Here is a 17,050-nt window from a genome sequence, read left to right as displayed (position 1 = left end):
TCCATTAACCTTCTTGATTACATTTTGCACCTGCATACTAACTTTTTGTGACTCATGCACAGGAACATCAAAATCCCTCTGTACCCCAGCATTCTGCCCTCGCTCTCCATTTAAGTAATATTCTGCTTTTTTATTCTTCCTGTCAAAGAGAACAACTTCACATTTTCCCACATTATACTCCAAATGCCTGACTTTTTTGCCCACTCACTCAACCTATCTGCAAATTCCATTGTCTTCTTCACAAGACACCTATCTTTGTATCATTTGCAAATTGAGTTATCATGTCTTCGCCCCTCCCTCTTCTACAGGCCTATGAACAGCTATAATGTGAAAAGTGAAATTCTGAAAAGTATCTAACCTTGCCAATAAATAAGTAATTTTGTGTCAGAAATACCTATTTCTGCACAAATCTCTTCAATTCCACTGCATTTCCCAGTTTCTCTTGTGTTAATGAATGTCATCTTTAAATGAAGAGGTTTAGCAAATTAACACTTCTTAGAAAGCACCTTGTTTGTGCTTTTATGCTGAAAATGCGCAGCAAGTACTATGTATGATGGAAATCAGAAAATGTATTATTTTGAACAGCAGGTTATGGCAATGCTTTATCCATGACCAGTTTTAATTTAGCTTGGAGAGTCATCTAGTGCTGGAGTCATATATTGTTTCATGTCCTGTTTCATTGTTCATGGCCCATTTTCCAGCCCTTTGCTGTACCCCATTCTCTTGCCTTCCCTCCACTACCACATGCTTTGCCTCACCCACCAGACTGTACTCCACTGTTTCTTTCATTATGAAGTCATATCATACCGATATACTCAAACTGTTACTGGCTCCATATTTAAGCTTGTGGAAATCTAACCAAACTCCAAACATATGCACTGCAAACTCAAACATCAGTTTTCCACACATTTTTAATGATCCAAGTTGAGTAGCCTGTTATTTTTCACATTTGTTTCTATCCAAAGTTCTGGTTTGTACATAATGGTGAAATTAAATGGGATAAACACTACATCAGTCTGCCTGCAGAGGGCATTTCTATGCAGACAAACTCTATTTGATTCCTCTGCAGGCAAAGCCTTTGAAAGTTGAAACATGCTCAGAATTTAGCAAGTTCCTCCAAAAATGTGAATATAAATATCAGGTTTATGAAATAATGGTCATCCAGGATCAAGAAACTTGCATAGACTTTTTGAGATTGTTGGTTTTCAATGGACAGGATTTTCTGGCTGTTCATGCAGGCGGATTCTCACGGTCCCACCCATGCGCACCCCCACCGTAGATTTTGTGGTGGCAAGGGGTGCGTTCAACAGGAAACCCAGATGACAACGGCAGGGCCATAAGATCCCATCGCCAGTCCCTAGCAGAGTGCCCTCTGGCCCTGCAGGGCACACAGCGGGGAAAAGGTGGGGGGGGAGGAAATTCTTTTCCAATGTTTTCTGTAATAATGTGCAGGGGATTTGCTAAAACAAGTGGTCCTTTACATTTTCTGGGAAGCTGCACATATGATAACATTAGGGGGCCGGCTTGTGTACAGTCTGTGGGGGGCAACTGAGGGAACACTGGTTGTGGGTATTATTACAGAATAATACTAAAAACCTATCTTAAAGCAAGTACCTACACAAATTTTACAACGTTTGCATACAAAAGATATCAGGCGCAGTTTAATGGAAATGAAACCGAATCCCTCATTTCCTGGCGCTAGCAGAGCCAAGGCCGACCCCACTACTAAACGGGACTCTGCTTCCTTTTCTGGGCTTCAGCGAAGCTTGCCCCGCCAAAGCTTGATTTAGGCCCATTTCCTGCACTAAAGAGCTCAGCTCGGCATTGCAGGAAGAGATTGGGCTGCCATTTTTAAATGGCGCCCAAGTCTCTAGACCCCCCACCCCCCTCCCCCCCCCCGTGGCCTCCGGACACCCCATGCCCCAACTCATCAATAAGGGAGTCATTGAGCCCCCCCACACCCCACACATAAGGACAGAGCAACCCTGGGCCCGATCTCCGGTACGGGCATGGTACCACCTGGGCACTGCCAGCCTCACCCTGGCAGTGCCTGGGCAGGTGGCACGGCCAGGGTGGCACTGCCAGGGTGCCAGGCTGGCAGTGCCAAGGTGGCTAGGTAGCATCGGGGGTTCCAGGGTACCACCCAGGGACCCCGAATTGCCTGGGAGAGCCCCTCCAAGTGCTGGAATGCCTGGTCCACGTTTGTGGAAACCAGTGCTAAACGGCGAACCCTCGGGGTCTCAGAGGCGAGGCCGTTCGATCCCTCGGTAGATCCGGCACAGACATCTGCGGATGTTTGCGCCACTCCAGCTGTCGATCCCGGTGCAAGGGCGTCGCGGGATCTGTGTATGCGCAGTAGCGCCAGTGCCAACATGCAGTGACGCCGACCCCAACGCACGCATGTGCAGTGGCACCGGCGCCAAAGCGCGCATGCGCAATGTCCTCCTTCAACGCGCCGGCCCCGATGCAACATGGCGCAGGAACACAGAGGCCGGCCTGTAGGAAAGGAGGTCCCCAGCCAGAGAGGCTGGTCCGCCGATCGGTGGGCCCTGATCGCGGGCTAGGCCGCATCGGAGGCGCCTGACACCCCCTCCTCCCCCCACCCCCAGGCTGCCACCCGACCCTTCCACGGTGAGGTCCCACCGGCTGAGAGCAGGTTAGAACGGCGCCGGCAGGACTCAGCGTTTCCATCCCGGCCCAGCCGCATAGAGCGGCCCGCGACCGGCGCCGCGCCAAACACGCCGGCGCCAATTCTCCGCTCTGCGAAAAATCGCGTGCCAGCGTCGGGGCGGCGTGGCCCAGTCGTGGGGATTCTCCGGCCCGGCCCCGGGCTGAGAGAATCCTGTCCCTGGGCTCCGATCTCAATGAGCGGGATCCAGATCGTGATGACGAGGTTGGTAAATCCTGTGTCCCAGGTCGGGTGAGGCGAGACTGATAGATCGTGCCCATAATACCAGTTTACAAGAAAGAAAATAATTCTGTCCATTTCTCTATTCAAAATCCATTTATAGAAACTTTGCTGGAACTTATTTTACACTTCAGGTCAGGAAACAAATTAACTCTCATCAAAATAACTCAGAATACTGTAATAAGGGTTTGGACTAAGTAGTTTGCTCTTGTTAATTGAATTGCTAAGTTCTGCCTCTTTACCTATTAGCCCTCACAGTTTGACGGCGCGTAGTATGGCAGTAACTGCTGCAATGCTAAAGGAAAATAGAGGGTGTGCCAAATATATGCCCCGTAATCAGCAGGAAAATAACAATCACTTCCTGGTCTTATATCTGGCTTTAGTGAGTCATTAATCTGAGAAAGGGAAGGAAGTCTCGAAAAACTGTAAAGAGACAGCTAAAATGCTGGCTGCTAGACAGTTTGGTCTATGAACTGAGGAGTTGATTGCTTTTTCACACCCAAAGGTCTTGGGCTCCTGATAAAGGCATTGGCATTTTCAGCATCTGGCAGTGAAACATGAACTGCAAACAAAGGTCCGCCGATCGGTGGTTCCAGTTGACTAGATAAACAGTCCCAGTCACATTGTTCACTTCCACAGTACAGAAAAGAGAAACGTTTGTAGATGTGTTCAGGAAATGTGGTGCAAAAGCTCATTTGCTGCTGAACTGCCAGACAAAATAAAGCCCCCCCTTTGATTGCAGCAGTTAATCCATTTCTGCAAGAGGCAGAAAAGGAACTTGCATAATCTGAATATGCCATTGTTTAGAGAGTGAGGAGAACTGAAACCGGCTGGTTAGTGAAAGTTGCCTCAAATTGATTTTGTTCTTCGCACTAAAAGGACGAAGGTGATGGGTTGTAAAATATAAAATATTTTCAATAGGATCAAACAACATATGGACAACATGCAATTTTATTTCCACAGAATTCCTTCCTCATTGGGATCAAAGCACTTAGTGTTCCCAATGGAAAGGACAATGCAAAACAGCACAGTGGTTTTCTCACCATTTTCCGAATTGCCACGTTGGAATGGTTAGCTGCCGTTGAAATAAGCTCCAATGATTCTGAAATGGAAAAAACATTGATTTAATCTATAAATTACACGGTTTATAAAAATTCAGTTAAAAAAATAATTTTTCAATCTTGAACAGCTGCTTTTTCATTTAAAATACGGGGATAAGAAGATGGGAGATTTTGTTGAGGGTTAATGCAGAATATCTGCTGTGATTGCATTGAGCTCAAGGGACGATATGACCTGTTCCTGCTCCTATTTCTTATGTTCTGAAAGGGAACTTGAATGTATTTCCCTTTCTCCTCCTCATTCATCTTCCGCGAGGCATTCAGCTATATTACATGTGGATCCAAGGACATTGGGCACATCTTGGTAACTCATCCAACGTCCCACTTTCAGGTGTCAGCCTAAAGAGTGAGCATTAGCTGGCTATTTCACTATGGGAAGCATCACAAGTGAGCTTTTATGCCTGAGGTTTAACACTTAGGGTATCACGATAGACAAAACAAAATAGAAGCAGCGATCAGAAATCAAGCCACTCTGCTCAATGCATTTGGCTTATTACATTTTATTTCAGGAACTGCACTGACCATTTTTCAATCTCTTCCTGTTAATCATCAAGCTCATTTCACTGGAACAACGGAGGTTGAGGGGCGACCTGATAGAGGTTTACAAACTTATGAGTGGCATGGACAGAGTGGATAGTCAGCCACTTTTTCCCAGGGTAGAAAAGTCAATTGTTAGGGGGCATAGGTTGAAGATGCAAGGGGGAATGTTTCGAGGAGATGTGCAAGGCAGGTTTTTGTTTTTACACAGAGGGTAGTGGGTGCCTGGAACTCGCTGCTGGAGCAGGTGATGGAAGGTACGATAGTGACATTTAAGAGGCACCTTGACGAATACATGAATAGGATGGGAATAGGGGGGTATGGACCTTGGAAGTGCAGATGGTTTAGTTTAGCCAGGCATCATGATTGGCACAGGCATGGCGGGCCGAAGGGCCAGTTCCTGTGCTGGATTATTCTTTGTTCTAATATTCATGCTCATCATTGAGGAAAATATTATTTTCTATTTCAAGTATTGTATTATTATTCAACATGATTATTGAACAAGTGTTCACCTTCAGTATTTTCCTTCAACAATGTTGCTGGGCCAATATTAACATTATCAGAGGGCTAACTGTTTCTTACATTAACAACTTGGATTTGGAAGCAAATCTGCAGACAATACCAAGTCAAGAAGGCAATTGAATCTAAGGGGGCAGTACAAGAATTACAAAATGATTTAGGTTATTATCACAAATGTTCCAGAGTCAATCCCTCTGTTCCTTCATTTACTTTAATTTGTTGCTCTACTTTGTGCCACATTTACCAAAGGACATGCCAGGACATGATTATTACTGCAATTGATCAGTACAGCCACTGATCGTGTTTCACTGCTATGTCAGGGTGTTGTACACTTTTCACTTCAGACATTGCCTTTTGTTTGTTAAGATGACATTAGGTACATGTCCTTCTTAGCACTGCCGATGGAATGAAGCTGATAATAATAGCTCTAAAATCCCGTGCAATTTAATCTAATTTCAATATTTTCAATTGCAATGACTCAATTGATATAAAAGAGCTTCATGTATGTCATAAGATGGACAAATATCTTGGGGTAACAGGTCTCTGGTTCACTCCCATAACTTAGGACATCAGATATGAATTACCATCCTGCCTTCTGAATAATAGTCAGATAAGAAAAGTATTTTCCAATCATTATGCATTACATGAAGCAAAATAACTTAATGTTGCTACACACAAGCTCATCAAAAACTTAATACAATTTTGAATTTAATAGCAGAAACGTTCCAAAAGTGGTTCAGGAACATTCTTTATACTGCTACATGCTTGAGAAAAAAGACAATTCCAGACCGAATTGTGCATTATTGATTGGCGTAGAATAGACGGTTTTCTTTTTAATGGAGACTTGTTTCTTACTCTCTGCATCTTTCCTATCCAAAGAATCCTCAGGCAGTTTCTTTAAGTAATCCTTCAGAAGCATCTCATAACGAGGAATGCGTTGTACAGGCTCCAGCATGTGGTGTTGCAGTGTTAGGTTACCACAAACGGCTTGCTTCTGTTAAATGAATGAAACAAATTAGTTAAGAAAACAAAGCAATCAAATCATACATCTCAAATAAGCAAGAACAGTGATAATTAATTTCACCAGGGGAAACTTTGCATGTTTTAGCCAAAAGGTAACTGAGGCTAAATATGGCTCTTTATTTCAAAAACTCTGGTTCAGTTACTAGCTTAGTGAAAGTAGCTATGTATGCAGACGTTCTCAAATGTTCCTTTCTCCTGCTACGGTCCCCTGGTCAGCTCTCAGCCGCAGCTTTTGAAAGTTTCAAGGTGGTACGGAAAGATCGATTCATTCTAGGAGTGATACCATAAGAAATAGTGCTTGATTATTTTATGAACAAACTTTATTAAAACAAAAGAAAAAAAAACAATATTTAAACTTTTAAACTTCAACCCCAACAATAACAGATTTCTTAATAGTAGTTTCTTAACTTTAACACACAAATTCCTATTAAACAGTACTTTAAGTGAACATGCAGCTCTCATTCCACTTACACAGGTAGGCAAAGGTGATACCTACATTTCCAAAACAATTTTTCTTCTGTTAAGGAAGTTCTTTTCTAGGTTTAAGTTCCGTGGGGCAAAGTTTAGAGGAGATGTGCGAGGCAGGTTTGTTATGCAGAGGGTGGTGAGTGCTTGGAACGCATTATTAGGGGACGTTGTGGAAGCAGATACATTAACGGCATTCAAAAGGCATCTTGACAAATACATGGATAGGATGGGTATAGAGGGATACGGCATGAGGAAGTGCCAAAGGTTTTGGTCAAAGTTAGTATCATGACTGGTAGGCACAAGCTTGGAGAGTCGAAGGGCCTGTTCCTGTGCTGCATTGTTCATTGTTCTTTCAGGACCCTTTTCCAAAGCCTGCCTCGGTGGCAACTTTCATGACCTCTCTCGGTTGCTTTCCATAGCCTTCTCCATGTACCTGTTCAAAACAGGATTATTTCTCTCTCTCTCTCTAAGCTCCGCCTAGCCCCTCAAACAAAGGTTCACTCCTGGGGTTTTCAGATCTGACCCCATTATTGTCATCTTGGCTGCTTGATTGCCCACTCCCACGTATACAAAAGAACAGAGCCATACTATTGCTATGCAACTAACCTCCCATTGACCGAAAAAGAGGCCATCAAACTCTGTAATGGGCAAACAGCTGGTCAGACAGGAGTTTTCCGAAGGACAATGGATCTCCAGTGACTCACCTTTTTTGAACAGGGCCATCCTGTGTATTCCCACTAACGAGTTTAAGTTAGAATGGGACAATGTAACTCATGCCAGGTGTGGACCTATCCCTCTGATTCCATGCTAGCAGTTTTCTTCCCCACAGTCTGATTAACCCCTAAGTTTACCTGCTGCATCTTCAATCCCATTTCTAATTTCCAAATATCTCCCTCGTGTAACACTCCCGAGTCACCGTGGAAAGTAGTTTACTCTAACTTTGCTCCCCAACTAATGACACAACTGAGGTTGGGAATGCTTAGAGCCTGCTATTGGCCATTCCACCAAACATGTTGCTTTAGCCCATTGGTTATCTAAGGAATTAGAGAACTTCAACAATTCCACATTCTCTTCATACATACAATGTTTTCCGACAGTTGTTTAGCTGTGTATATGATCCTCCATTTAGATATGGGGAAAGATTCATTTACAATGTAAATTTGATGTACAGTGCTTTTATCTATGAAGTCCCACAATTTTAACAATATAAATGGTTAAATCTGGTCTAAATGGGAAATTAATTGGTTTACAAACTTTGCAAATAAATACTTTACTTGGAACGTGAACGTTAGCCTGGTCTAAGGTGCTTTTACTGACATCAGAAATGATGTGAAATTAATTACAGAATCTGCGGTTTTGCTTGTCAATGTCAAGCTGCTGAAGCCTCAATAAAGAATAATTACCTCTCGTCTGACTTTAGTTTAATTACATTACAGCTTTTGTTAGAAGTCCTGGAACCCAAGCCTTTTTCAAATCCTGTTCAATTACACTATACACTGAACTCAAAAACTTGAACGGAAAATACATCAACAACAGTGTGGTATTATCAGGTATTGCAGTACCCAAGAGGCTGAAGACCATTGGTGAAACCTAGGAGTTTACCATTGGCTGTTTGGTATGTAGCTCCGCCCTGACAGGCGGGGTATAAGAACCGGTGCCGTCCCAGCAGCCCTCATTCTGTACCGAAGCTGCTGGGGAACAGCTCTAGTCTATTAAAGTCTTCAGTTATGTTACTACCTCGTCTTTAATCGTAATTGATCGAGCATCAATTTAATAGACTACACTTAAGCTGAAAGGATGAATCTCTGAATCAAGCCGGAGTGTCTACAACTCAGCCCCCATGCGGAGAACTCGGTGGCGATATTTAAGCACTTGCTGGCGTGCTTTAAAGGCTACCTCGAGAAGGCCGGAGGCACACCCTCAGGAGAACAGAAACTGCATCTCCTGCACTCAAGGGTAAGCCCTGGGATCTACACCCTCATCGAGGAGGCGGAGGACTTCGATGCTGCGATCGAACTGTTAAAAGGACATTATATCCACCTTGTAAATCAGGTCTACGCAAGTCACCTGTTTGCAACGAGACAGCAAAGCCCCGGGGAATCATTGGAGGATTTCTACCGTGCGCTACTGGTGCTGGGCAGAAACTGTGGCTGCCCGCATGTTTCAGGGAGCGAGCAGGCGGAACTCCTAATGCGGGATATCTTCGTAACAGGTATGAGCTCCTCAGAGATCCGCCAAAGACCCTTAGAAAAAGACACCCTGGGACTTAGAGAGGCACGGGCCCTGGCAGGTTCCATGGACGTTGTCTCCAGAAACGCTCAATCCTATGTGCCCGACCGCGCGGCGGCCCCCTGGGCTGCATGGCATCCCGCAGAGGCAGCCCCACAGACCTTCCCCGTGAATTAGATCATAGAATTTACAGTGCAGAAGGAGGCCATGCGGCCCATCGAGTCTGCACCGGCTCTTGGAAAGAGCACCCCACCCAAGGTCCACACCTCCACCCTATCCCCACAACCCAGTAACCCCACCCAACACCAAGGGCAATTTTGGACACTAAGGGCAATTTAGCATGGCCAATCCACCTAACCTGCACACCTTTGGACTGTGGGAAGAAACCGGAGCACCCGGAGGAAACCCACGCACACACGGGGAGGATATGCAGACTCCGCACAGACAGTGACCCAAGTCAGGAATCGAACCTGGGACCCTGGAGCTGTGAAGCAATTGTGCTATCCACAATGCTACCGCAGGCCTGCGCTGTAAGATGGCCCGCTAGCTCCGTCGGGCCCAGCTGTTTGTCCTGCGGGCAGGCAAAGCACCCCCACCAGCGCTGCCCGGCCCGCACCTCCACCTGCAAAGGCTGCGGCAAGATGGGCCATTTTGTGGGGGTCTGCCAGGCACGAGCCGTGGCCGCGGTCTCCAGCGACTCCGGACTGCCGCGGCAACCTTCCCTTCGGGCCCCAGGCGGCCTTCACTTACCGCCACCCTCCTATCCTAGGGCCACGTGCGACCCACGGGCATGGCCATCTTGCCCCTCGGACACCACGCTGGACGGATGGGCGCCGCCATTTTGTCCATCTCCGAGCACCATGTACGACCCATGGGAGACGCCATCTTGGATGGGGCCCCAGGCCCCCCACACGGCCGACTACACGCTGACCGATCAAAACCCGCAACTACTTCATCTGGCGTCGGTGACTCTGGCCCAAAATCGACCTCGGACACTCACAACAGCAACGACGACGGTCTTCATCAACGGCCACGAGACGTCCTGCCTGATCGACTCTGGGAGCACAGAAAGCTTTATACACCCCGACACGGTAAGGCGCTGTTTATTTGTTACCCACCCTGTAAACCAAAGAATCTCCCTGGCCTCCGGGTCACACTCAGTGGAGATAAAGGGGTTCTGCCTAGCAAACCTCACTGTCCAAGGCAGGAAATTCAACAAGTTCCGCCTTTATGTCCTGCCTCAGCCTCTGCGTGGCTACACTCCTGAGGTTGGACTTCCAATGTAACTTGCAAAGCCTGACCTTCAAATTCGGCGGCCCTATACCCCACCCCTTACTGTCTGCGGCCTTGCGACCCTTAAGGTCGACCTTCCTTCCCTGTTTGCGAACCTCACCCCGGATTGCAAACCCGTCGCCACCAGGAGCAGACGGTACAGTGCCCAGGACCGGACCTTCATCAGGTCAGAGGTCCAAAGGCTACTGAGGGAAGGGGTCATTGAAGCTAGCAACAGTCCCTGGAGAGCTCAAGTAGTGGTGGTAAAGACCGGGGAGAAACATAGGATGGTCATTGACTACAGTCAGACCATCAACAGGTTTACGCAGCTGGATGCATATCCTCTCCCCCGCATATCCGACCTGGTCAACAGGATCGCGCAATACAAGGTCTTCTCCACAGTGAATCTCAAGTCCGCCTACCATCAGCTACCCCTCCGTACTAGTGACCGCAAATACATTGCCTTCGAAGCAGATGGGCGGCTCTATCATTTTTTAAGAGTTCCCTTTGGTGTCACTAACGGGGTCTCGGTTTTCCAACGCGAGATGGACCGAATGGCTGACCGGTAAGGCTTACGTGCAACGTTCCCGTATCTTGATAATGTCATCATCTGCGGCCATGACCAGCAGGACCACGACACCAACCTCCGAAAATTTCTCCAGACCGCGAAAATCCTTAACTTAACGTATAATAAGGATAAATGCGTATTTAGCACCGACCGTCTAGCCATTCTAGGCTACGTAGTGCGAAATGGGATTATAGGCCCCGACCCTGAACGCATGCGCCCCCTTATGAAGTTGCTCCTCCCTCACTGCCCCAAGGCACTGAAGCGCTGCCTCGGGTTTTTCAGTTATTACGCCCAGTGGGTCCCTAACAACGCAGACAAAGCCCGACCCCTAATCCAGTCCACAACCTTCCCCCTGTCGACGGAGGCCCGCCAGGCTTTCAGCTGCATCAAAGCAGACATTGCAAAGGCCACGATGCGCGCCATCGACGAGTCCCTCCCCTTCCAGGTCGAGAGCGATGCGTCTGACGTAGCTCTGGCCGCCACCCTCAACTAAGCGGGCAGACCCGTGGCCTTCTTCTCACGTACCCTCCATGCTTCCGAAATTCGCCATTCCTCGGTCGAAAAAGAGGCACAAGCCATAGTAGAAGCTGTGCGACATTGGAGGCATTACCGGGCCGGCAGGAGATTCACTCTCCTCACTGACCAATGGTCGGTGGCGTTCATGTTCGATAATGCACAGTGGGGCAAGATAAAAAACAACAAGATCTTGCGGTGGAGGATAGAACTCTCCACCTACAACTACGAGATCTTGTATCGTCCCGGGAAGCTAAACGAGTCTCCTGATGCCCTGTCCCGCAGCACATGTGCCACCGCACAAGTGGACCGCCTCCGAGCCCTCCACGAGGGCCTCTGCCACGCGGGGGTCGCTCGTTTTTTCCACTTCAATAAGACCCGCAACCTGCCCTACTCCATCGAGGAGGTCAGGACAGCCAGCAGGGACAGCCAAATCTACGCAGAGTGCAAACCGCGCTCCTACCGGCCAGAGAGGGCGCACCTGATAAAGTCTTCCCGTCCCTTTGAAAGCCTCAGCATGGACTTCAAAGGCCCCCTCCCCTCCACCGACCGCAAGACATACTTCCTGAACGTGATTGACAAGTACTCCCGGTTCCCATTCGCCATCCCCTGCCCAGACATGACCGCAACCACCGTCATCAAGGCCCACCAGGGTATCTTTACACTGTTCGGGTTCCCCGCGTACATACACAGTGGTAAGGGGTCCTCCTTTATGAGCGACGAACTGCGTCAATTCCTGCTCAACAGGGGCATTGCCTCAAGCAGGACCAGTTACAACCCCCCGGGGAAATGGGCAGGTAGAGAGGGAGAACGGAACGGTCCGGAAGACCGTTCTACTGGCCCTACGATCCAGGAATCTCCCAGTCTCCCGCTGGCAAGAAGTCCTCCCGGAGGCCTTCCACGCCATCCGGTCACTGCTCTGTACAACTACCAACCAGGCACCTCATGAACGTCTCCTTGTCTTCCCCAGGAAGTCCTCCTCCGGGACCTCGCTCCCAACCTAGCTAGCAACACCTGGACCAATCCTGCTCCGGAAGGACGTGCGGGCGCACAAGTCGAAACCCGTTGGTCAAGAGGGTCCACCTGGCACGCTAACCCCCAGTATGCCTATGTGGCGTTCCCTGACGGCCAGCAGGAAACAGTCTCCCTTCGGGACCTGGCGCCCGCCGGAACCCCACGTCACAACCACCTGAACCATTACCACCCCCCCCCCCCCCACAGCACCTCACAGGAGGGTCAGTCCTCCCGCCGCTCCTGCCTAGCCCCTCCCACCCGCCGACGCCCCCTACAGGCAACCCCCTCTTGTGTCAACCGTTTGCCCCACTAGCGCCGTCTGGGGTGACGAAGCTGCCATGGAGGCCGAAGCCACGCTCCCGGAGTCTCAGACGCCCGGACCCCCACCAGAATCACCACCGAAGCTCAGACGATCCAGAAGGACGATCAGGCCACCCGACCGACTGATTGCTTCAGTGTAACTGTAACTGTAAATGAACACTGAATGTATATATCTTCCACGCTTGTAAATATTCTCGACAACTCTGTAAGGAGGTATCACGGTACCTCCATATATGATCATACCATGTTAGATGCAATTGTAACCTCTAGCCACCACCCCCGCCGGACTCTTTTTTAACAGGGGGTGAATGTGGTATTGTCAGGTATTGCAGTACCCGAGAGGCTGAAGACCATTGGTTAAACCTAGGAGTATACCATTGGCTGTTTGGTAAGTAGCTCCGCCCTGACAGGTGGGGTATAAGAACCGATGCCGTCCCAGCAGCCCTCATTCTGTACCGAAGCTGCTGGGGAACAGTTCTAGTCTATTAAAGCCTTCAGTTATGTTACTACCTCGTCTTTAATCGTAATTTATCGTGCATCAAACAGTTTTCACCCATGGACTGTATGCTCTGAATAAAAAATGGCAATCAGTAATTAATGCAAGACCTGTCACATCTTATCACATTAAGGCTGGTACAGCTTTGTTCCTGCCTCGGATTTTATTATTTGCACACCATTGGGTCATAGAAATGGTGAAACGGTGTCCAAGCTAAGGATTTTAAAAAAAGAAACTTTTTATTACAGATGCTCACAAACTGCTTCAATGAAAAATTGAAATTCATACTACATTACCAAATATAAGGGCCGGAATTCTCCTGCAGTTGGGATTCTTTGTTCCCGCCGGCTGCGCACCACTGCCTGCGAGTTTCCCAGCAGCGCGAGGTGGCTTCAATGGGAAATCCCATTGGGAAACAACGGGAAGATCGAATCCTACCACCAGCGAACGGCATGCTGCCAAGAAATAAGTGGCCAGGGGACCGGAGAATCCAGCCTAAGGTGTTCTAATTGTGGGCGCTATTCAGCGGCCTCGAGTTCAAGTCTGCTGAATGGTGTGCTTAGCGGTGTGTTTCTCAGTGCCTGCAGCACCAAGAAAGACCCTGCCATCCAACTGCACTTTGCCATTTTTTTTGGCCTCGGCAAGGCCACTCTAAGTCGTGCTTCCCAGTGAAGGAAGGCTACTCGCGGATAAAGGCGCGATTTGTAAAGGCAGCCCGATCTTTCGACCCCCCTCAGTGCCCTCATCGTGGCCTCAGGACTTCACCCAACCTACCTCTTCTGGGGTCCTCGAGTCCCCCCGCCCACATCCCACCGGTCATGTGCAAGCCCCCACCCTCCACCCCAGCCTGACCTGACCCCTGGCATGGACAACCTGTGCACCTTGGCACTATCAGCCTAGAACCCTGACAGTGTACCAGCCATCCTGGCAGTGCCACCTGGGCACCCAGGCAGTGCCAGGTTGTCAGTGCCAAGGGGGCCAAAGGTGTCCAGGGGAGTGCCATGGTACCATCTTGCCCAGTCCCTGATGAACCAGGGGCCTCAGCTCCCCAGCAAGACCAGCCCCCCAGGTGCCATCACGGCTGATTCACAACGTTGTGAATGGGTATCAAATGGTACATTTAAATATGCAGGCCTGGATCTCACCAAGCGAGAACAAGATCCAGATTGCGACGCACCGTGACATTCTATAGAATCTTGCGTGATTCAACAACCTCATCCCAACACCAAGTCGAGCATGATAAGTCTGCTGAATCATGTGCTACATTTCTATTGCTGGTCTTAACCTTAGTGAATTCTTAATTTGGTATATTGGAACATTTAGAAACAGACGTGCTGAAGTTTACCATTTGGCCAATTAAGCTTGCCTTGTCATCTTGTTGGTCCCAACAGATGTTTTTTTTTTTTAATCCTAGAAGCTTGCCTTTTCTTCATGTTACTTCAAAGCTTTACTTCCCAAGTATGAATCTCCATTTTTAAACCCCTTCATTGGATCTTCATACATATCCTTCTGGGCTGTGCATTCCACATTCTCAAACCAGATTGTGAGGTGACTGCCCCCCCCCCCCCCCCCCCCCCCCACTCCAGCAAAATTCAGTTTGCAGTGGACTGGTGCTACAATCACATATGGTAGCCCTTCTCTGTCTGTTGAAATTCAATTCATTGCTTTCACATCACAATCAGTTCACCTCACAATAGTCAGCTTCATGGGAAAAAAACCGAGGCTTAGTCTTTCATTAGGTCCCTTTATCCCAGATATCAATCACTGGACTTTCTCCAATGCTGGAAGCTCCTCCCTTAGCTTAAAACAGAACATTAAATGAGCCCCAGCATTAAATTATCCCTTATAATTGCTCTATTACCACAGCACCATTTCCTTGTTTTTATAATTGAAACAAAAATTTATCAGATTGGCACTTAGTTTATTAAATTGGGGTAGCATTGTGGATAGCACAATTGCTTCACAGCTCCAGGGTCCCAGGTTCGATTCCGGCTTGGGTCGCTGTCTGTGCAGAGTCTGCACATCCTCCCAGTGTGTGCGTGGGTTTCCTCCGGGTGCTCCGGTTTCCTCCCACAGTCCAAAGATGTGCAGGTTAGGTGGATTGGCCATGATAAATTGCCCTTCGTGTTCAAAATTGCCCTTAGTGTTGGGTGGGGTTACTGGGTTATGGGGATGGGGTGGAGGTGTTGACCTTGGGTAGGGTGCTCTTTCCAAGAGCCGGTGCAGTCTCGATGGGCTGAATTGCCTCCTTCTGCACTGTACATTCTATGTTAATCTATGTTAATCTATGTTAAATGCTGGGGTCGGACCCAGCCCAACCTGTTTACCAATTCAAGAACGCAGCCCCAGCACTTTTTAATCCACGCACTTGCATTGTCTAACTAATTCCTATTCATTATTGGTGTTGGGGGGGGTGTGCGTGGTTCCGGCGGGCGCCAGGTCCCGTCGGGAGACCGTGTCCTGTTGGCCGTCGGGGTACGCCACGTAGGCGTACTGAGGGTTTGCGTGGAGAAGGTGAACCCTCTCGACCAACGGGTCCGATTTGTGCGCCCGCACATGCTTTCGGAGCAAGGTGGGTCCTGGGGCTGCCAGCCAGGTCGGCAACGACGTTCCAGAGGAGGACTTCCTAGGGAAGACAAGGAGGCGCTCGGTTAGTGGTGGTACACAGCAGTGACCGGATGGAGTGGAGGGCATCTGGGAGGGCTTCCTGCCAACGGGAAACTGGGAGATTTCTGGACCGTAGGGCCAGTAGGACGGTCTTCCAGACCATACCATTCTCCCTCTCTCCCTGACCGTTCCCCCGGGGGTTGTAACTGGTCGTCCTGCTCGAGGCAATGCCCTTGCTGAGCAGGAACTGACGCAGTTCGTCGCTCATGAAGGCGGACCCCCTGTCGCTATGGATGTACGTGGGGAAACGGAACAGTGTAAAGATGGTGCCGAGGGCTTTAATGACCGTGGCCACGGTCATGTCGCGGCAGGGGATGGCGAAGCGGAAACGGGAGTATTCGTCCACCACGTTCAGGAAGTATGCGTTGCGGTTGGTGGAGGGGAGGGGGCCTTTGAAATCCAAACTGAGGCGTTCAAAGGGACGGGAAGCCTTTATCAGGTGCGCTCTATCTGGCCTGAAAAAGTGCGGCTTGCACTCTGCGCAGATTTGGCAGTTCCTGGTGGCTGTACGGACCTCCTCAACAGAGTAGGGGAGGTTGCGGGACTTCACAAAATGGTAGAATCGAGTGACCCCCGGGTGGCAGAGGTCCTCATGGAGGGCTTGGAGGCGGTCTATTTGTGCGTTGGCACGTGCCGCGGGATAGGGCATCGGACGGCTTGTTCAGCTTTCCGGGATGATACAAGATCTCATAGTTATAGGTGGAGAGTTCAATCCTCCACCGCAAGATCTTGTCATTCTTGATTTTGCCCCGCTGTGCATTATCGAACATAAAGGCTACCGACCGTTGGTCAGTGAGGAGAGTGAATCTCCTGCCGGCCAGGTAATGCCTCCAATGTCGCACAGCTTCCACTATGGCTTGGGCTTCCTTTTCCACTGAGGAGTGGCGGATTTCTGAGGCGTGGAGGGTCCGAGAGAAAAAGTCCACGGGTCTGCCTGCTTGGTTGAGGGTGGCCGCCAGAGCTACATCGGATGCGTCGCTCTCGACTTGGAAGAGGAGGGACTCGTCGATTGCGTGCATCGTGGCCTTTGCGATATCCGCTTTGATGCGGCTGAAGGCCTGGCGGGCCTCTGTCAACAGGGGGAAGGTAGTGGACTGGATTAACGGGCGGGCCTTGTCTGCGTACTGGGGAACCCACTGGGCGTAATACAAAAATAAGCCCAGGCAGCGTTTCAGGGCTTTGGAGCAGTGGGGGAGGGGAAATTCCATAAGGGGGCGCATGCATTCAGGGTCGGGGCCTATCACTCCATTACGCACTACGTATCCCAGGATAGCCAGACGGTTAGTGCTAAAAATGCATTTTTCCTCGTTATAGGCGAGGTTCAGGGCGTTAGCGGTCTGGAGGAATTTGCGGAGGTTGGCGTCGTGGTCCTGCTGGTCATGGCCGCAGATGGTTAC

At 49.1% G+C, this 17,050-nt stretch overlaps 1 protein-coding gene across 1 annotated transcript in view; it reads right to left on the bottom strand.

Annotated features, from left to right (window-relative positions):
- LOC140388398 (FYVE, RhoGEF and PH domain-containing protein 3-like) overlaps positions 1 to 17,050 on the bottom strand; it is a 427,056-nt gene that overhangs the window by 50,663 nt on the left and 359,343 nt on the right. The window contains exons 8-9 of the mRNA XM_072472504.1: positions 5,938 to 6,076; positions 3,952 to 4,010 (exon numbers count right to left, since the gene is read on the bottom strand). Of these exons, the coding sequence (XP_072328605.1) occupies positions 3,952 to 4,010; positions 5,938 to 6,076 (198 nt within the window). The remainder of the gene's footprint in view (positions 1 to 3,951; positions 4,011 to 5,937; positions 6,077 to 17,050) is intronic.

Source organism: Scyliorhinus torazame, chromosome 13, assembly GCF_047496885.1.
Source record: "Scyliorhinus torazame isolate Kashiwa2021f chromosome 13, sScyTor2.1, whole genome shotgun sequence".
Taxonomy (NCBI): domain Eukaryota; kingdom Metazoa; phylum Chordata; class Chondrichthyes; order Carcharhiniformes; family Scyliorhinidae; genus Scyliorhinus; species Scyliorhinus torazame.
This window is presented reverse-complemented; position numbering and strand designations above follow the sequence as displayed.